General features: G+C 37.4%; 1 protein-coding gene across 1 annotated transcript in view; it reads left to right on the forward strand.

Annotated features, from left to right (window-relative positions):
* Positions 1–21,313, forward strand: part of FARSB (phenylalanyl-tRNA synthetase subunit beta) — a 36,026-nt gene that overhangs the window by 1,259 nt on the left and 13,454 nt on the right. Inside the window, exons 3-16 of the mRNA XM_084292356.1 lie at positions 420–574; positions 1,152–1,224; positions 1,702–1,817; positions 2,266–2,416; positions 3,612–3,720; positions 6,162–6,232; positions 7,547–7,608; positions 7,695–7,746; positions 9,273–9,334; positions 9,742–9,949; positions 10,376–10,456; positions 12,667–12,759; positions 14,409–14,526; positions 20,777–20,929. Coding sequence (XP_084148482.1) covers positions 420–574; positions 1,152–1,224; positions 1,702–1,817; positions 2,266–2,416; positions 3,612–3,720; positions 6,162–6,232; positions 7,547–7,608; positions 7,695–7,746; positions 9,273–9,334; positions 9,742–9,949; positions 10,376–10,456; positions 12,667–12,759; positions 14,409–14,526; positions 20,777–20,929 — 1,504 coding nt within the window. The remainder of the gene's footprint in view (positions 1–419; positions 575–1,151; positions 1,225–1,701; positions 1,818–2,265; positions 2,417–3,611; positions 3,721–6,161; positions 6,233–7,546; positions 7,609–7,694; positions 7,747–9,272; positions 9,335–9,741; positions 9,950–10,375; positions 10,457–12,666; positions 12,760–14,408; positions 14,527–20,776; positions 20,930–21,313) is intronic.

Genomic DNA, 21,313 nt, shown 5'->3' on the forward strand with positions numbered 1-21,313 from the left:
AAATTAACTGCTTTTTTAATTAGGTTTTTCGAAAGACATCTAAACCCTATATGTCATGTTGTATTTCAGAATAGAATTGATAACACCAATCTTTCCTGATCTGTAGCTGTAAATAAGGTCCCAGTTCTCTACTGGGATCTGCTAGCTTGCAGACTTGTGCTTCTATCTCTGTTTTAACAATTCAAATTCTAAGAGTGTTTTTTTTTTTCTGTTGATATGTTACATTACGATCTTTACATATGAGAAAGATATTGATTTTACATTATTTTTGATACTTGGCATGTATACTTGCTGTATAAATCCAAATTATACTTTTAAACTTTTACTTAATAGTTTTTCCTTTTACATTATCTCACTATCATTGTGCTGTCAATGTCAAGATATTTCAGGTTAAAAACATTTTTTTTGCTTAATTTCAGACATCTGAGAAAGACATTATAAGTAAAGAAAAGGGTGAAGGAAAGGCAGAGGGTGCATCTGACAGTGTTCTCTATAAAATTGATGTTCCTGCCAATCGATATGATCTTCTTTGCCTCGAAGGGTTGGTCCGAGGACTGCAGGTCTTTAAAGAAAGGTAACAGAGTTGTGAGATTTTTGTGTTTTGTTACTTGTTTGAATACGCGTCCATTTCTGGTCAATAACATTGCTACTTGACTGGAGAGGGCAGTCTGAGGCATAGATCAGCTGGATTTGTCAGATGTCCATATGCGTCCCTGTTGTTCCTCCGGAGAGGGCCTGTTACATACTTCTGAGAGACTAGACCAGAATCTTGTTACATTTTGGATCTGTTCTACAACTTTTTCAACTGCTGCTCCAGCTGATACTCATCCTCTGTAAACAACGACTGCAGAGGCACTTTGTTGTGCTCCTCTGTAATACGTACTGATACAAATTATTTATTTCACTTTTCTGCTATGACTTTATCTTCACTAAGCCATCCTTTCTATTTTAGCTATCTGTTTACTATTCAATAGAAAACTTAATGTTTAAGCAGCGTAAATAAAATCTACGTGCCCAAATCCCAACATCTAAAACCAGAACAGTTGCTAACAAAGTTTTCTACATACAGTTGTTGCCACATTTCTAAAGTTTCCTGCATTTTACAAATATTCTGTTTGTCAGCTATAGACTTGCTTCTATTTTTATTCTAGGATAAATCTCCCTAGGTATGAAAAGATAATACCAGCTAAAGGTGAAGGTCAGAAGCTGATTATCACTGAAGAGGTAAAAGTGTTTACTGCACTGTGGTGTATTGAACATTTCTCAACCAGAAAGATAGCTATGAAATTGATTATTGGGACCGATTTTATAGCAGCAGTGAGACTGGGAATCTTATTTGCAGAACAAGAGCTAAAGAAATTTAAACATTTCTACTCAGTTTGATTTGTTTTTAGGGAAGGGGGGTGGGGAGGAACAGACATTTTTCTGGGTGAATTTAGTAGCTAGTAGCAGGTCAAATCAAAGTTTCAGGTAGTTGGATAGCGTTTCCCTTCTGGGCTATTACAGGGTACATTGAAAACCTCATTGCCTCTACCAGACTTGGAGTTGTTTTGTTATTTTTTTTCCTTGGATTTCTAATGTATTTTCATGATTTTTCATTTTGATTACTACTTTATAAAAGAGGATTTTATGAAGGAAAGGGCACACTTCATCAGTTTAAGTTTTGTATATTGCGTACTTGAAATTTATAATCTGTTGCAGACTGCCAAAGTCCGTCCTCATGCTGTAGCTGCAGTTCTTCGTAACATAACTTTTACCAAAGAACGCTATGACAGTTTCATTGACCTCCAAGAAAAGCTACACCAAAATATTTGCAGGTTAGTGCTTAAATGTAAAGTAGCATATAGTGTTTGTGTATGATTAGGTCACATTAAGATTTCACAGGCCTGTTGGGGAGAAGCATTATATTTATATTTGTGCTAAGGAAGATCTTTTATAACAGCTCTCTTGATCCTTCTCATTTCCTTCCCTGTTTCTGCCTGTTCTCAATACAGGCATAAATAGCTGCTACATTTTCTGCAACAGTTGAGGAAAAATCCTTTTGCAGTAGTCCTATTGGATTTGCCTTTGACTGTTGTGTGGGTTGTTAATATTTGTATCTCATCAGTAGCATGCAGACTGAAATTAATTTCTAGGCTTCTCAACATTGTCCATCTGCTTTTTCAGTAAGATCTATGAACATACGGGAATATTGAGCATCATAACAAGATCTCAAATGAACTCCAGCTATTACTAGTAAAGTCATTATTTGCCTCCTTTCTCTAGGAGAAGAGCATTAGTAGCAATAGGTACCCATGACTTGGACACCATTGCTGGTCCATTTACTTATACGGCTAAAGCACCTTCTGAAATTAAATTCAAGCCCTTGAACCAGTCGCAGGAGTACACAGCTCCACAAATGATGGATCTGTACAGGGTAAGTGTCATTTTTCAGAGCTGATGTGCTAAAGGCAGGAAGCTAAGTTTCCAAGAATTTGCATCTTGTATACCCCTGGCATTAAGGGTTGTTCTAACAAGAAAAACCCAGCTATCTTCTGTACCTTCAGCCAATGAACGTTCCACATTTTGGTTACTCAAGAGAAATGCATGGTAATACTTAAATTATGTTGCCCATGAAAGATATATCACGTTGTTTGATGTCTAAACATAACTCTTAAAATAGTGAATTCAATGTTAGCCTCCCAGTTTTTCAACACAAAGACTGCTTTTCGTGGTATTCTTCATAGTACTGTAAAAGGTTTATATACGTGCCTCTACTGTAAATATATTCACTGTACAAAGCTGACAAAAAAGTGGATGTAAATAATTTTTTTAAATGTTATTTTAATTGGGCCAACTTATGTGGTGTCAACGTTAAAGTATTTACTCAGCTACATACTATACAGATGTAGCACTGATCTTGGCCCAGTATCCTGATGAAACCTGGTCAGCATTAGGAAAAGATTTTAACAGGTCTAGTTTTACAGTATTTATGAAGGCCACTTTAAACATCAGTACTTGAAAATGATACTATTATTAAAATATAGAACTCTGTTGGAGCACACATACAGAGGTAAAAAAACTCCCAAAGATATCTGACTGAAGATAAAAAAAGGTAAAAAGCTAGAAAATGAGGCATCAGACTAAAAGAAAACTATTTTTGGTAGAGCATATATCCATGTCATTGGAACAAATGCAAATTTTGAATCAAATTTAAGTGTAAATATGTCAATATTCAGCAATTCATCATTAAAAGCATCATAGTGAACATTTTTAGCAGTTCTAAGGAATGTTCTGATAAACTAAGGATGGGTGCTTGTGGGTTTGGCAGTAGCAGGTCTGCTGCAGTGAACGAGGGCATTGTTTGGGTAGCATGTGTTACGCGTGTTTGAGAGAATCCTTAAATAAATCAGTTATCTAACATTTTGGAAGAAAACAAAAAACAAGCTCTCTGATTTCCAAGTTTTCCTGCTTTTGACAGTGAATAGCTTTTGCTAGTGAAGTACCCAGATGTAAGCCCAATCCTGCCCTCTTTAAAAATTCCCATCAATGTCTCAGTAGAGGACTGTGGTAGAATGGAAAATTCGTAAGTGAGCTAATGTGAAATTTAGGGTTATGCTTTATTCCTCCAGACTGACAGCCATCTTCGGCACTATTTACACCTGATTGAAAACAAACCACTTTATCCTGTCATATATGACAGCAATGGTGTTGTTCTGTCCATGCCACCAATCATCAATGGTAAGATTTCTGATGACCAGTTTGTGCTGTTGCTGCTGTTTTGTGAGTCAGGGTGTCTAACAGAAATGTTAATGTGCAATATGGTTTATTCTCTTCTATTCAAATTGTTTCACTTACAACTTCACATGGAATTCTATATTTCTTTCAGTTTAAACAAGGCCACATTTTTTTGTTTCCTTGGGTTTCTAGTGTTCCTCTTTTCTCAGACAAGACAATATAAAGGTCCCACTGCAAACCTCTGCACTTATTTTCTCATATCCTTCTACATTTTTATAATATAACCTCAGGATAGGTTTCTTGTGGTAGGAACCTTTGTTAGAAAAGCATTTTGTATACCTAGACATGTTGTTCATTCATCAACGATTTAGCTAAAAGAAATAAGAAATTATTTTGTAAACTGGTTTAAAAAAAATATATAATTCTAAAAAGTCTAAATTCTAAAAAAAATTAGTTTACTGGTAAACTGCAATAGTCTGCTTTGTAGTGTTTTAAATGGTTATAGCAGGGATCTTTATCTACATCTTAAGCCCAGTGTATTTAGCAGCAGTGTGAAGCAGTTCTTGTGAATCCTTTTGGTATCACAGGTAACTTCAAGAAGTCTTTAATGGGTTAAAAAAATAAATTGGTCTAAACTTTTTTTTGCAGTGTTTCCAAACATGAGTTTCCTCTGAATGCAAAAGAAGCTTTGGGGTGATTTTTGAGAGCCATGTTTACTGAAACCAATTAATGACGTGGCAAAAACTACTCCCTTAACAGAGATAATTCAGTATATCTATACATCTACAGATTAATATAGGTCAAAAATTAGTAACCATTTCCCTACAGTGACTGATAAAATCTGCAGGGATAATCTCATTGGATGTATTTTTCCTGAGAGTCTTTATCCAAATCTTAAACAGCTAACCTAAATCATCTTAAAGGGCAGCTCAAATTCTGTGACAGAGTCTGGTTAAGAACAACTGTATCTGATCCTTCTCCGTTAGGCTTACTCCAGCCTCAGTGTGTTCCGTGTATAAACATTGCACATCGTTTACATTTCATCAGAAAGGTTAAGCTAAATTTCTTAAAAACTGTCTGTACTTTAAAGAGGAGTATTTGAGAGAAGCTTCCAGGTTAACAGTTCTTTTTAGATAGATCAGGAAATGTAAATATTTGCCTTTTTTTTTTTTTCCCATTACCTACAAGTATTTAAATGAAAGGTTATTTGGGCTTCAAAGTGAGGCCAGAAGAGCTGAGTACATTTCAGCTCTAAAGGGGTACGGCATAGCATCCTGGAAAGGGCGTACAGCATCCCTCCCTCAGTCTTCACCTCGCTGCTGTACCTGACTGTCTGTCAGTCTAGCTGTGACCTAGTTTCCCAGGTAGGAAACAGAAAAACAGAAGCTGAGTGACTTGTTTGGGATCAAAGGGAGCAAGAACACCCGTGTATATCTAAGCGTCTGCTTCCCTTTCACTCCTGTGCGGTGCATCTGCACCAGGGAATGGGGCAAGGAAAGGTGGGAAGGACTAAGGTTTTATTTGGCACCACCTCAAACAATTCTAGGACTGCATGTGTCCACACCATTTGGTGACTAGCAATGAAATTCTTTCAAGGTACGCACTGGACATCTATGCCTAACAGGCAGTGTGAGGCAGATTTCTGTTCAGCCTCCTCACACAACTTGCCATTTACTAACAGAACCCCACTTTTTTAAGGACTTGACTACTGGGGTCTTAGAATCCAATTTGCAAGGAAGACGTTTCAGATGATGGCCCTGACTGCATTGTCTACCTTGCTTCTTCAAAATGACAAAGTTTTGAGTGCATCAGCAGTGTGGTGCAGGGCATACCTCACAACAGCAAGTACAGGCAAAAACCAAAGCCAGGCTTAAAAGGAACCCATCCTGTGCACTAGGCCACTAATGTAGACAAAAGCCAGAGTATCTCAGATGACAGTCAAGATCCTGGTTATTTGCAGAAGCAGCTATGGATGTTTATCAGTGTAAATCACTTTTTAAAAAAACACTTCAATCTTCCCTATCCAAGGCTGCTTTCCCATGCATGTTACAAAGGCAGATGTGCTGCCAAAGCCGGGAAAGGGGAGATGCTCTGGAAGTGAAGAACCACTCTGCCACCAGCAGATGGCTGCTGTTCTGCTAGCTTGTTTTTTCAACTGGATACAGAGAGTGGCTGTAGATTTGTGTACCTTCCAATGTAGAAGGACAGCCAGGTCAGCAAGTCTGGTCTGCCTTTTCTGATAGGAAGCGTGCTGTTTTTCCCCTTCTTGATTTATAATTTGAAAATAGAAAGTGCTGTTGTTCTAGTAAGAATTCTGAGTGTTGGTGCAGTAGACATAGTGGTTTTTAAGCTGGGGAAGATGGTTTCTGAATCACAAAAGCAATCAGTGTCATTGCAAGATAAGTAATACCATTTCTCAATTTGTTATTCTCTTCATGTTTTAGGAGATCATTCAAAAATAAACCTAAACACAAGAAATGTTTTTGTTGAATGTACAGGCACAGATATGACAAAGGTAAGTTAATCTTTTCTGCGTTTGATACACTGTAAAGTCCCTGTTTTCCCTTTGGGTAATAGTGCTCCAGTACAAAGACCTGCAGTAGACAGGTGTTTACAGAGCAGACCCCCCATTTCAAAGGGGCAGGATAAGTTGTGGGGCTACATGGAAATCCCTCAATAGAGTTTTAGACTTGCTTTGTGGACAGTGTTGTGTGTTCAGGGGGCTTTGTTTTTACTAGGTCTTTATGATGACAGTATGTGTTCAGTTTATATTAGCAAATCTAAGTAAACTAGGTTTATTTTTGTTTTTGAGCACTTCTTGAAGCCTTTCAGACCTAGAAAAAGAGGAAAGTTCAGTAAGACTGCTTACTTCGATGGAATACTCTGTAAAAAATCATTTTGTCTCCAACTTCAAATTTAGGCTGAGGGAAGGGGAGAAGACTTTTTTTTTCTTTTTAGTTATCTTTTTCAAGCAGGGATGCTGTGCAAATTATTATGAAATGGAAGTCCTTCCATATGCAAATTCTGTAACTCAAAGCGGAAGCATGAAAGCCCAGCAGTTATAATTGCCTATTCTCAAATATAGGTTGTGCATTCATTGATAGTTCCCTAAAATGTGTACGTTGATGCTGAAGAGCAAAGAATGCTTTTAATTTACCCAGCTACACAATGGTGTGTTATTGACGCAAATTTGCATAGTGGGGAATCACTTCTAAGCAAACTAAAAAATAAATACTTCTTTCTGCTGCTTACTTTGATAGTGCAAAATAGTGCTGTTCTGTTTCCATGAAGAAAATTATACTGTGAGGCATCAAAAACAGTATTTGTAGATTGAGAAGTTGAGCTGAATCTCATGGTTATGTTCTATTATACTAATGTGTTAAAATATCAACTGTTCACTAAAAAGTTTTGCAAGTGAAGCTAATTTAACAATATTTTCTTAAACAATGCACAATCCTCCAGCCTCTACATTCTCACTTGATTAGCAAAGTAACTAATTAAACTAAAGTTTTGGAAGATGCAATTCCAGCTGGAAATAAAGATCTCTGTGTATCTTCAGAACAGTTTTAACAAAAACATACAAGTATTTCAGAGCCTTGAAGTGCAAGGATTTCTGTTTTTCAAGCTTTAGTGTAGATATCTTTGCAGCAGAAGCAAAACATTTCTTAATACTTGGTCTGGTATTTTAGACTGCTATGATTCTGGATTCTTAGGTACTAAATAGTATAGAATGAACAGAATGTAAGATTTTTTTCCCTTTTTTATTACACTTTGCTTTCAGTAGAAGTAGAGGACAGATTTCAATGTGATTATCATTTTTATTTTGTAGGCAAAAATTGTTCTTGATACTATAGTCACGATGTTTAGTGAATATTGTGAGAAGCCATTCACGTGAGTATAAATCTAGTCAGAAAGCCATTACATTTGGGCCACATTTAAAAAACACATTTTTAGTTCTGCTTTTCTGTCTCTCACAGTGTTGAAGCAGTAGAAGTAATTCTTCCTAATGGGAAGACCCACATCTATCCGGTAAGCATAGTGAGATGGTATCTTACTATCCTTGGGGAAAGGACTTTAATTACATGAAGTATAGGGGTGCTATTATTGATACTATCATCTCTTCTGTAGAGGTAATGAGTGAGTCAGGGTCTTCTCTAACCCCGCACAAAAAAGAACAGTGCCTCAGTTTCCCCTTATGTTGAAAACTCGTTCTGAAGCTCCACTAATTCATGATGAAGCTAAAAATAGTCTCACAGTTTGATACTCAAGAAAGAAGGCTAGGCTTTAAAGTTACGTGTGGAAACCACTACTGTGGGTTTAGAGTTTGTGATACAGACATTTTGAGAAACAAGCAGAGATTGCAATCAAAGGTCTTTTAGACACAGATTGCAATCTGTGTCTAAAACCTTTAAAATCTACCTGTTCCGTATCAGGAAAAAAGGAATGCAGAAAGAGGTCCTTCAGGCTGAAACCAGTGGGCAGCTGAAATCAGCCTCAGCATAACTTATTATCAGATCAGGAAGCTGTAATGCCTATGAGTTAAAATAACCTTTTAACACCAGATTTTTTCAGTCCTTCATTTTATAGACTCCAACTATATAAAGGTCTATTAGGCAGTATATTGACTACAAGTGCAGGTTTGCCTGTACTAGGAGTGCCAGGTACATCTCTGTGCAGTGACAGAGTCGTTTTAGGAGAACAAAAAAGCATAGAGAGCAATCCCTCCTGTTTCCTGGAAGTGACTGAAGACAGAGATCTGGTTGGGTTCGTAAAATTGGACGTATCAAGCAAGTACAAATTAATTAGGGAGAAAGAAACTTTTTTGTTGTTGAGACTTTTTTCTAGTTATATCTTAGCTCTTTCTTCTAACAATGGTAACTGCAGTCTTCAGAGGAAAGACCTAGAATCTAGAAGTGACATCCAGCAAAACAAATCACTGTACTAGGCAATGCAATTTCCCTACATAAAATAGAGCAAAAAATTCAGAGTTCTGGATGCTAAGGTTTTTATGGATTTGTTTATCTAGAAGTTTAGAAACACTTTAAATATACATACACAATAGCTTGCTATAGATGCATTACAAACTTCCTAGGTTAAATAATGGTAAACATTTCTGTGCCAATACAGAGGTAACAAGTTTTCCTTCCTTTTCCTCCAAAAAGTCATTTGATCTGTACTAGACCATGCAGTCTCATGCATGACCATTCACTGCTTTAGGGCTTTGACTTAAGATGAACCGGTGACTGGAAACTTTCAGAAACCCTGTTACTTGCGTTTATCTGAAATTATCAGAAGTTTCAATAACAGTGATTTCATGCTGCATTCAAACTCCTAGCTTAACTGAGAACAGCTTTTGCATCGTGTACTGTAGTATTATTTTCAAGAATCATGTTATCATAAAATACTGAATTTAATGTAATATTCCACACCTGTCTTCTGTGGATGACATTTGAGTATCACAGTTAGAAGAAGCTAGATTAGCAAGATGTCAAAACTGAATCCTTTTAGAGGTAGCAAGGGTTGTATATGCTGAAAAGCTTTACCTTTCTTTTTAGGAACTGGCTTACCGAAAAGAGAAGGTGAAACCTGAACACATTAACAAGAAGTTAGGAATCAGGTGCGTTACTGCAAATAAAAGCTTCTTTTATTTAAGCATTAATCATGAAAAAGGTACTTAAACACCGATTATTACATCGTTTTAAAAATGTTTACACCATGATTTTTAATCTATGAAAAAATTCTGGGGTTAACTTTGGTAATTAGATCAGCTCTGTAGGACTTTCTTTGCTGTTTTCACAAAAGAGGAATGGTTCTTCATGGCCTCTCACAACTGTTAAGAAGTAAAGAAAAATGACTGTCTCGGAGTCAGAATCTGAGCTGGTTTTGTTGGAATGCTGAGTTTACGTACAGTCTGTAAAGCACTTAGAGATTATTGGGGAAATAAGGCAACATAGCAGAAACACTGATTACTTTAAAAAGTATAGTGTAAGATCAGTAAATTACTACTCTCTTGTTTTGTTTCAGTGAAACTCCATCAAGCCTTGCAAAGCTGCTGACTAGGATGTGTTTGAAGTCACACGTCACAGGGAATGGGAACAATATAGAGATTGAAATCCCTCCTACCAGAGCGGACATTATCCATGCATGTGATATCGTAGAAGATGCAGCAATAGCTTATGGTTATAACAACATTCAGATGACTATTCCGAAAACGTACACCATAGCTAATCAAGTAAGATTGCCCCTTCAAATAAGCGCTCTGTTGTCAGTAAATGACTAGTGCATGCCAGAAGGGCTTTGGGGAAAACAGAACCTAGGAATTAAATATTTTGACATGCTTTGCCTTGAGAAGTATTTACCATGGATAGGATACAAAACAGATGCCCCACTGATTTGAATAAGTCCAAGACCAGTGGTCGCTGGTACTTGAAAAAAGACAGGGTTTAAGCAGGGAGCCCATATTAAATCTCTAATTGGGAGATTCATTTCCTCAGGCAAGCCTAAAGGCAGCTGGCTGATGCTTTCAAAAAATTTTAAGCACACAAGCAGAGTACCTCCCTAGTGAATTCACCATAATGTAAGAGGCAGAATCACCTCGGGAAAGAACAGAAGAGTGTTTTTAGATGGAAGTCAAAAACTGTGTTTTGTTTAATTTTAGCTCCCCCTCAATAAGCTCACAGAACTTCTGAGACTGGACTTGGCGGCTGCTGGATTCACTGAAGCACTCACTTTTGCCCTGGTATATTGATTGTATTGATTTAACATTTTTTTACTTGCATGTTTGAAAGGCAGTGCACAAAAACTGTAGAGGATGGTTGAGACTATGCTGTTGTATAAATTTACCAGTATTATCTGTTACTGTTTTAAGCAGGTGACTGCTTACTAGTGCTTTGGAATTACAGTGTAATATTTTGTGAGTTTGTAAGTCAGAGAAATTGACTGCTAATTGACAGAAACTGCTAATGTGGCATGCAATTCTATGTGTAAAGGCAAGAATAGTTGCTGAAGTACTGTTTTTAGTTTAACTTGACAGTATGAAATTGTAAGACAGCAACTCTCTTCAGGGATTTTGATCACCCAATGTGAAACTCATCATAGTTTGATAATCTGGAAAACAATTTATCAAAATTTAGTAATTTCTGGTGGATATTACTACAGTTCAGAGATCACACTTTCTATTTGTCTCTTCCCAGTATTGTCGCCTGCCCATGGTTCCTTGGATTAGATACCAAGTTGATATATAGTTATTCAGTCAGAGTTTATTTTAAGAATCCCTGTAGGCACTATATAATGCAGACTAAGGAATCATAAGTGAAGTTTTGATAACGTAGTCAAAGATTTTAAGATACGGTGATGCAGGCTCCTAAAACATTTGCATGCATTTGAAAAGTTTAGGTATTGCAACTGAGGTTGGTAATCCAAACGGATCAAATAAAATTTTAACACCTTCACATTTTATGGAGCTTAAAATGCAAGATTTATAGTTACTCCGAAGCCTGAAAAATGTATTTTAGTTTTAATATTTTATTACTTGTTAAATGTTACTTGTTTAAGAAACAAGTCAGTCATAACTGATGTTACTTCCTGCAGTGCTAGTATTTGACAAAGATTACCTGTGGTAGTACCATCTTGGGGAACTGCTGTGTAAAACATGGTCAAACTTTTTATAATTCACTGCAAACGTCTCTATATAAATTCCTTTTTTGTTTCAGCACTGAATAGTTAGTATGCTCAAAAACGTCGAGTATATTCTATCACTACAATAGAGAACCTTTATGAACTGCCACAGCAGAAGATCACACAGTGTATTATTTTATCGCATTACATTTTGTATTTTCGCTATGGCACAATGAAACCCACAGTCTGCTGTCACCAACACTTCACTGAAACAGCAACATGAGGTCTGTCCCTATGGCAAACATCAGTTCTGCTACAACATTCTGTAACCCTGTGCTCTGTGACAAGCACTGCTTACATGTCTGTGAATGTAATCCTAGTTTTGGTTTGAGCCCTAAATTATTGCTCCTACAAAGTAACATTGCTTTCTGTGGGGGCTTCAAATTTAGCCAAAATGCACTTAGTTGCATCATAGTAACATACTGCAGTTTAGATACACATCTGTAAACTTGAACACAATTTTATCCTCCTAAGGTCAGCATTCATATAAGATTCTCTTTTTTAGTCAACAATCTACTCTTTCAGATGTTATCATCATCTGCTCCTTTTCCTCACATTTAGACTATCAACACACTTCTCGGAATGCTGCCAGTGCGAAGGGAGACTGCAGTATACTGGCAAATCCTCAATTACATGCCTAGTCTGCTATTGGTTTCTTAATGCATTAATAAAGCTATAAATTCTGAAAATTTGCAGTGTGGATCTTATCAGTCGCATCTGTTGCTGTATGTGCACAGACATTGTCTGAGCCTGATAAAGTACATGTGTATTGCTTTACTGATCAGCTTAACACTACACCTTGAGAATATGGACTTGAAAAATGTTCCAGCTCAGAAAAACAAAAACAGAGCTATGAGAATTTTGTTGTTGTTGTTGTTAGATAGTACTTTACTTTCTGTCAGTTACCCCAAAGGGATTGTTTTCTTTGGGAGAAAGCTTGAGTGCCATTCCCGTACTGTTTTCTGAATAAGGTATTTTTTCCACTGCAAGTCAGCCTCTGACAGCAAATTATGACAGAAGCTTAAATAAACACTACTTTTTTTAACTAGCTTTATTTTGGTTAGTAATTAACATTTGTAGATAAACCAGTTTGCCTACTTTGTCTCAAGACCGGGGCTCAGTTTGTATTATAAGAGGGTGTTGTACATGAGGGCCTCAGCACAAGAGCTCTGCTTGCATTGCTCATTATAGATGGCAGGTTTTGTCATTGGCTCCATGTCTGTCTTAACTATTTGACCTTGTGTTTTTTTTTCATTCATCTCTTCCTCTCAGTGTTCTCAAGAAGACATTGCGGATAAACTTGGCACGGATATCTCTACAACAAAAGCAGTACACATAGCAAACCCCAAAACTGCAGAATTTCAGGTGAAGTAACTTAATTCAGGTCAAGTTTGGACGCAACAGTGTCACAGATGCTATGTATAAAGAGGAAAGAAAGGAACTCACAGAAAACAACTTACAGAGCTATAGAGCTACTTTGTCTTGCAGCAAAGAGAATGTGGGTATTTATGCACTAAACTTGCTAGCAGTCATTTTCTGTTATATCTTCACTAAGAAATAACTTACGTGGTGTGAAACACTTAGCTTTTCAGTGAAGTAAAATACCATATTCGGTATGATGGCATGTAGCAAAATTGAGCTATCTTATTACAGAAAATTCCACCCAGATTATTGATTGACACCTGCATTTAGAAAAGCCAGTAAGTATAAATAGAAATATTGGACCTGCAGTTACCTTCTGAGCTCTGAATGAGAAGGTTTTTGTTGTTTGTTTTTTTTTTTTGAAGTAGCTGTTATCACAGTTTTTTTTTCCTGGATATATATGTGTGTGTGTGTGTGTGTGTGTGTATATATATATATATATATATAATAGAGAGAGAGGTTTTTTTGAATCTGAAATTTATCAGTGGTGTGAATACATGAATGTTTGATTGGGAAGATGGACCTCAGGTTAATTTTGAAAGCATCTGTTTATCTTTGAAATCTGCTTCAGAGTCAAATAAGCGGGGGATTTTTACTATTCTATTTATCATCATACTTTGTTTTATTTCAAATAATTATCCAAATATGTTAACTGTCAATGATAACATTCCTTCTGCTTTTCCTTGGTGATCCTGAGTGGATCCATCTGAACAGAGGCAAACGTATTTATCTGTACCTGAAATAATCATGAGAAATTATCTTTTTGTCAGGGGAGATAAATGAGCACTTACAAGTAGTGACAGTGTTAGTTCAAGAAGTGTTTTGCTGTCAGACACACGGTCTGATTTTTTGGGTGGTCCTTTGGGGACTCTGGAGTTGGACTCGATCTCTGTGGGTCCCTTCCAACTTGGGATATTCTATGATTTAGCTTATAGGGAAAGTGACTAGACGTTGTGAGATCTGTAAAGTAAATGGAAAACAATTTTGAGGCATATTTTGTTTCTAACCTAAGAAATACAAAGGTAAACACTTTACAGAAAGGCTTAAAGTTTCAGTAAACTGTGGTATCTTCCTCCCAAGACCTCTGGTAAGTCTGATTTCTCTGAATATCAGAGATACCTTTCCAGGTCTTTCCTCTAATGGTAGAAACATTCTGCTGCGGTAAAAAATGTTCTAATTAAGGAACATAATTTTGGGGTAACTTCATGTATTTTCTGTTCTATTTGCTACCACAACTAAACAGTCCTATGAAGCCACTGTCATAAGGTGTTTAGGCTATTATCACCTGTTTGTATATATCATTTTGCATGGTAATTACAGCTGCTTGATACAGAATGTACCACAAACATAAAAGGTACTGACCAAGAACAAAAACAGCCCATGCAGATGGTCTTTCAGGCTATACAGTACAAAGAACATACAGAGAATGTACATTTTCAGTTATAATAATTCTAAAACAAAGATGGTGAAGCGTAAGAGATTAGTACAGTATTTGCACCTGACTACTTCTGACTTCTGGCAAAACATTAAGAAATGTAGCGTTAGCTATTTTGCAATGTATCTCACTTGCAGCATCTGTGTTTGTCCTGCAGGTGGCACGTACTACCCTCCTTCCTGGGCTACTGAAAACTATTGCTGCTAACCGAAAGATGCCCTTGCCTTTAAAGCTCTTTGAGATTTCTGACATTGTAGTGAAAGATCCTAGTAAAGGTAAGAAAAACTTCCTCAGCATTCGTAACTCTTAAACTTCTTTGAAAGGACTGTAGGCCCAGCTTAGTTTCAGAAGCTTTCTGAAAGACTAGTTAAGATTACCATTGTGCAAGTTTGGGAAAAACTTTTTAAAGAAACAGAAGGAATGACTAAAAACTGCAGGGTCAGCATGACCTGGACCCCAAGTAAGTTCCCAGATGGCAGCACTGGGTTTGTCTGCAACACTGATCTACTGATACAACACCCAGAGGAGCAGAAGGGGGATTGATTTGACATAATCAGTTACAGTTCCAAGACTTTTTTTAGCTGTATTGTATCTTTCCTAGCAATGCTGTTTACTCCAATAGCCAGTGGTAGGGTACACACTGTGCAGCTACTGGAGGATTTCATGTCCAGGGGGACTGCACGGGGACTGCTCCAGCTGGTAGCCCTGACTGACCGCTTCCCATGTCAGGGAGCCCAGTTGTGCATACAAGAATAAACTCAAGGCAATTTTACACCAAAAAGAACCTGCTCTGAACATATTTAAGGTACGTTGCTATTAGAGTACTAGAGCCTGCTTAAGCTGCTGCAGTCTCTAAAAAAGTGCAGTGTTGCCAGTTGAAAAGCAAAATGTCTTGAGTCAGGAAACGGCTTGCAGACTGATCCTAGTCTGGACAACTGTAACTCAAAAATTTGGGTGTCAGTGCCGTTATCTTACCAACCAATTATCTTACCTAACCTTAACGATTCTGTGGTCTATCATAACATGAAGCCCCTTTCCATCACCTCAAAACAGGATTGCTAGTTTTTGTTCCCCAAATTTGTGTTCTGGAATATTGACAACCGATACGAAGAATCAGATCTGTAGCACGCACACTGGGTAAGGAACGGAGCAAGTCTTTGTATAAACATGTATAAATAAACAAAAAGCCCAACAGTATAAAATTTCCCCACTCGTGCATAAAAAGATTTTCCTTATCTTTCCTTTTCATCCAACTATGCTAAGAAAGCATGGCTGCCTTTGAACTGCTCTGTAACCTTAATTATTTACATGAAACAGCAAAAGCAGCTAGATTGCTTTCCAAAAGCTTCAGTGAAAGCCTTCCTGTGCGATGGGGCCTCTGTGCACTGATCTCACTGTACAGTATCAAAATTTCAGATTATCTTCTTCACCAGGAAAAAGGTACCAAAGTAAAATGAAATAAAAAATAGATTTTTAAAATAATAAACATTTTTCTAAAGAAATTTACCAATTCCTTTTTATATGGTATACCAAGGGAAAAAGAGTACACAGCTACAATTCTTGTGAGTGTGTACTTGTACAGTAGGTTACAACTTGGGATGAAGTTTTGCCTCTCAGTGGAAAAGGCTCACATTATTTTAAATTCAGCAGCAGAAATGGTTTTGTTGTTTCATTATCTGGTTTCAGATTTTAGTGGCTGTGTTTAAGGTATCTGGGATCTGCAAAACAAAGGTTTATATAAGGCATAAACAGAATGGCAAGTAAATTGCTTTGGTGATGAATTTAATTTGTAGATTACTTTTTTTTTTTTTTTTTTTTTTAAAAAAAAAGGGGGTGGGAAGCCTTGCCAAGCTAAACAAGCAGTTTTAGGAAAACATGAACTTTTTTTTTTTTAGTTAAATACAAACGTTTTGGCGCTGCAGTTCATTCCTTGTTGGGGGGCATAAGTTAGCTGAAATGCAAAAAACTTGGTACAGATGGCAGAATAGCATTAGCATTCCTCAGAACCAAGAGTGGGGCTATTTATCTTGGAATAAGAAGCATGTTTATCCTGGCTTTATAAAATTTGCAAGTTAAATTGATTACTTTTATTTTGTTTGTGTTAATTGTAGCTCTTGAAAGCTTTCCTTTATGTGGATGGCTGCTTCACAATGTTGTGAGGAGTGATTTTGTAGTGTACTTCATTTTGATGGGAATCACTGCAACAGATGTAAGGAACACTTCTGAGGCCGCAGCTTTGTACCCTGTGCTCTCAGGCAGCCCTCTCTTGGGCTGAGAACTTGCAGGCTGCAAACAATATCTAAAATAGTTTTAATGTAGTCTGTAGAATAACTACTGTTTTTCCCAAACTTTGAAAATTAAACTTGCCTAATAAGTAGTTTGAAAGGGAAGGGCAGAAAGAAATAACTGGTAACTGCAAATGCTGAAAAATGTGGGATTGTTCTCTCACATATGGAATGAGATTTCTTGCAGAAGGCTTATGTCATCAGACTGACTAATTTAATTTTATTATTTCATGATTTTGGCATGCAGAATTTCCAATTAATAATGTAAGAAGTATGAGTCAAAAGTGTACTGACATTAACTGTATTTGAAATGGCATCTTGTAGTCATTCATGTGTGAATGAACCTAGCTTTTAAACACTGGTTTTTAATAAAATGCCTACTTACACAGAACCCACGCTTACCAAGGTGAACAGAACTTATTTCTCTTCAGACATATCTGGCAGAAAGTCTTGACGTACTAAATTAGCAAAATGTGTGCTAGATTTAATATAACTAAATGGAACCAAATCTGAGCAGAAATGTTTCTTCTCAAGGCAAGAGGAAACGTGATGATTTTGAAAAACTTAACGTAGCATTTGTGTAGTTAACTTGTAACCCTAGAATAGTCACTTCCAGTAGGATGGTTATACTGCTTCAGTGGATAAATGATTACCTTACGCTGCTCCCCCTAACACAGAATACCTTCATCACAATGGAAGAAATGAATCCATCATAAAATCACCTCTGATCAGCGATCTTGTGGAACCTGGCAAGCTTATGGTAGCATATTTTTAACATAATTCACATCATTTGAGAAGAGCTGGTGCCTAATTTGGAGCATTTTTCCAAGCTCTGCCTCGAAGTGTTAGTTACAAGCAGAAAATAGCTGTGGATTTTCATGAAGCTGTGATACAAGTTGAAATGAGCAGGTGCCCCCTTTCAGATTAAGTTACTTTTCTGAAGCATCCCTAACATGGAAGGGGGCAGCATACAGCACTGCTTTATCTTCCTCTGTACTCCTTGGACAGCGTATTCCTAACCAGCTGTCCATCCTTTGGACTGCTTTTCAGCAGCATCTCAAGGAAGTGCTTTGAAGTCTCAGAAATTATATATATATAATTTAGGTTGACATACTTGGCAGGCCAATTTGAAAAATAGAATTGCTTCATGGCATGACACAAGAGATCTCTTAAGTGAGTTATAAGGAACTGAAGCATTTCTAACATCGGCCAGCTTTTACATACAGTTCCCAATACTTTTTCTCTCCCATTGTCTGCAGTGAATGAACTTCTTGTGTTGTAGCTGTAAAGGAACACGTTCTATAACACGGCTTTTTGGAATGCTTCAAAATGCATCCTTTACTTCACCAAAGATATTCTCAGTTGGCTTGAAATCATGAGATATAAGAGTTGTTGTATACATTTCTTTCTGATGCTTTACTTAAGAAGAGTGATCTGAAGACACCAGCGACTCTGACCAGTAATGAAATGAAGTTCAGACAGTTGTCATGTTCTGCTAGCGTAATGGTCGGACAAAAGTGAAATCATGCTACTGCATATCTAGCCCAGAAAGCTTGCTTTCTTAGGAACAAATAAAGACTTGAGGAAGGGGAGAACACTTTGTTCTTTTTCCATTGGACAACACAAGGTGAAAATAGATTATCCACCATTCATGACTGTGTAGTACTGACTGGCATCTCATTAGAGCCAGGAAACAGAGACACAATAATGATGCGACTGAACAGCCAGCTTGCTACGAGAACAGGAGTCAGATGTTGTGTTTATTGACATTTTCTCTGCAACCTTTACTTTTCTGTGTTGCTACTGTAATATAAAACTTCAAGATTGAATTCTCCGTCATTATTTAATACTGCAAGTTATAATAATGACAGTAAAGGTTTCCCAAGTGACAAAACACAGAATTACTGTCACAGTCCATGTAAGTCCAGCTTTCAGTGACTGTCAAGAAAACTTGTGGCTATATTGCCAGGTTGCTGCTCTAGAAGTTTTAAATGACTTTTGGCTCCAAAAGGCTGTGCTTTCAGCTTTTGTGTAGGCTCTTGCTCCTGTATTTTGCGTTCCTTTTGAAACCTTTTTTCTCTGTCTTTTTACTTGGTAAACTTTTTCCTGTTTAGTTTTTGATAGATTTTTCTTACTAAATGGTCAGTTGGACCAAATAAGCCAGATGTAGATTTACTAGGTATCTAACTTCTCATGTGGTAGGCTTTACCAGCTCAGGGAACACCCAGTGAACGCTGGAGTTTCTGCTTGTGCTTAAGCTTACTGCACTTCAGAGATTGGCTGGGGTGGATCAGGCCAAAAGCCCACTTAGCCTAATGTCCTGTCTGTAACTATAGCTAGGCACGTTTATCGAGGGAAAAGCACAAGATCAGGTAAGTATATATAATATTTTCCATTGCTTTGTGACCAAAAGTCCTGATAAATGTCCACTGCACACACAGTTTCAGTGTATAAAGAACATAATTCACCCTGTAACAAACTAGATTTCATGTGCATTGCTTTTGGCTGATTGCCAGGAAAGAAATCTGAAAGCCCTACTCATGCAGCTTTATGTCTGGTGGTACAGGCCTGCCTTAACTTGCAGACAGGTGGAGTTGTTCTTTTTACTCCTTCATTCCTTCACTACTGAAGAAGCTCTTATTCCCCTTTTCCTCTCAAACGTTACAATTAGCCAGAGGTGTTAAGGATTTCTATTATGATTTTTTTTAAGCGATTACTGTCAGTAAATCAATTTTTTCCCTATATCTAACTACCGCTAAGAGGAAGAGGTGAAGATGAGAATGTCTGTCTAGATATGAACAACTGAAAGTCCACACATACCAGAGGACTTTCTAGAATGGGAAGACATTTACCCATGGAAATCTGGCTGCAACTTGTTGCACTGTGTCAACACCACAAAGTAGTGCAGTTCAAAAAGAGATCAGCCGATGACTTGCAGTCCATGCTGTAAAAAAGCAAACTGTGTTTTTGAACTAGCTGTAGTGAAAACGTGCTGAATGCCCTTTAGTGCTTTAAGGTATTTTGGTGTCCTTCTGGAACGCCTTTCCCAGCCAAACTGCAACTGAAGGACTGCAGTTTATGTGCTGCAGGATTGCTTCACAGGGAACAAAGCATGATGAGTGGGGATGATCAGGAGATTGCCTTCAGAACTGCAGGTCTGCTCCAAACTGAAACGTAATGTATCTTTTATATGCTTTGGAACTATTTTCAGTACAATTTCCAGAGGAAGATAGTTATGTAGATAGTTCCTCCCCTGCTTTGAACAAGTTTTTCCCTTGTTACACCAACTTTGTTGAACCCGCACTTGCTGTTCAACTTTAAGAAGTCAAAGACCCGAAGGCAAAAAATGAATTCACTACATCAATCAGTATTTTGAATTTCACCACAGCAGAATTGGCAGCTGTGACCATCAGCTTGTCACTCTGTTCCTAGATCATTTATTTCAAAAAAACTAAAAACCCTGAAGTCTGCAAAGGGTAAAGCTTCAAAGCTTCTAAATAGACCACAGTAGTCCTAGATGGTGTATATATAGCAACAGTATAGCCTGAAGGTACACGTATAGGAACATACAACTACATATTCAATTTGAAAGTGTAAAAATACATATTTTTTGATGAAATGAGTAAGGTAAGAAAATCTACAGTAGGGAGAAAGTAGGGTTTTGAATTAAGGAACTGTCCAAAGTGGGACACAGTTGTATCACAGTCTCAAGTTCATAGGAAGTAGCACATAGTCACTTGGTTTCGGGAATGTCCAAGATGATGATGAAAAACAACAGTTGCAATTTAGAAACCTGTGTGAATTTAGATCTTGCCATAGATTACCTTGTTAACATTATTAGGCCAATTGTTTTATATAGGTAATTATTCTACAACTGAGTTTTATCAATATCTAGTTTTCCCAGCAACACCACTAGGCAAAATGCAAAAACTCAGTAAGAAAACTTGTCTGTTTTGAATTTCTTTAGCACTTAACTATATGCCTGGTACTTGCCATTGTGTAGAGATGCTTGTATTTAACAGCCCTATTTCCTGCCCGAGACATGGGACACTTGAAATCCACATTTCTGATTGTGAGAGCTAGTAGGCTAAAGAAATGCCCTTATTTCCTTAGAAAGGTGCATCAGAGAGGCCGGTTTGTGTTCTTATTTCTCCTTTCAGCTACTTCAGGCAGTAGCAGAAGAAAACAGATGAAAAAGGCAAGGTTTCCTGGATAACGTAATCACTTCCTCCTTCTTCAGATGTAGGTGCAAGAAACTACAGGCATTTATGTGCCGTTTATTACAACAAGAGCCCTGGGTTTGAGATTATCCATGGTTTGCTGGACAGGGTCATGCAACTTCTGGAAGTACCAACAAGCGAGGAGAATGGCTATGTGATCAAGGCAACTGAAGGTAAGGAATACACTATATCTGTGAGCTCAGGTGTTCCCCTACAACGTGAGGTGAACTTCCCCTTGTCAGCAGTAGGCACAAAGATTTTTATTGTACGCTACCACACCACGGTATAAATGAAAAGGCATCGACTGCATTCACTGGTTGTAAAACTGGCTTAGTGTTTTTCTGCAAGCTGTTCTTTATATAAACTACAAGTTGACAGCTTTTTAAGGAAAGGAGGAGACTCATAGTAAAGTGCATGCCATAAGCTTCAGAGTGTTTACAGTGCATTAATCCAATGATAAGGTAAGTAGGAATTCACTGAATTAATGTATATGCCAGATAACCACTATGTTCTCTTTGGGTAACAGTGCCTGGAAAAGAAAGCTTCTTACGCCTGAC

This window comes from Netta rufina, assembly GCF_964035555.1.
Source record: "Netta rufina genome assembly, chromosome: 9".
Lineage (NCBI taxonomy): Eukaryota > Metazoa > Chordata > Aves > Anseriformes > Anatidae > Netta > Netta rufina.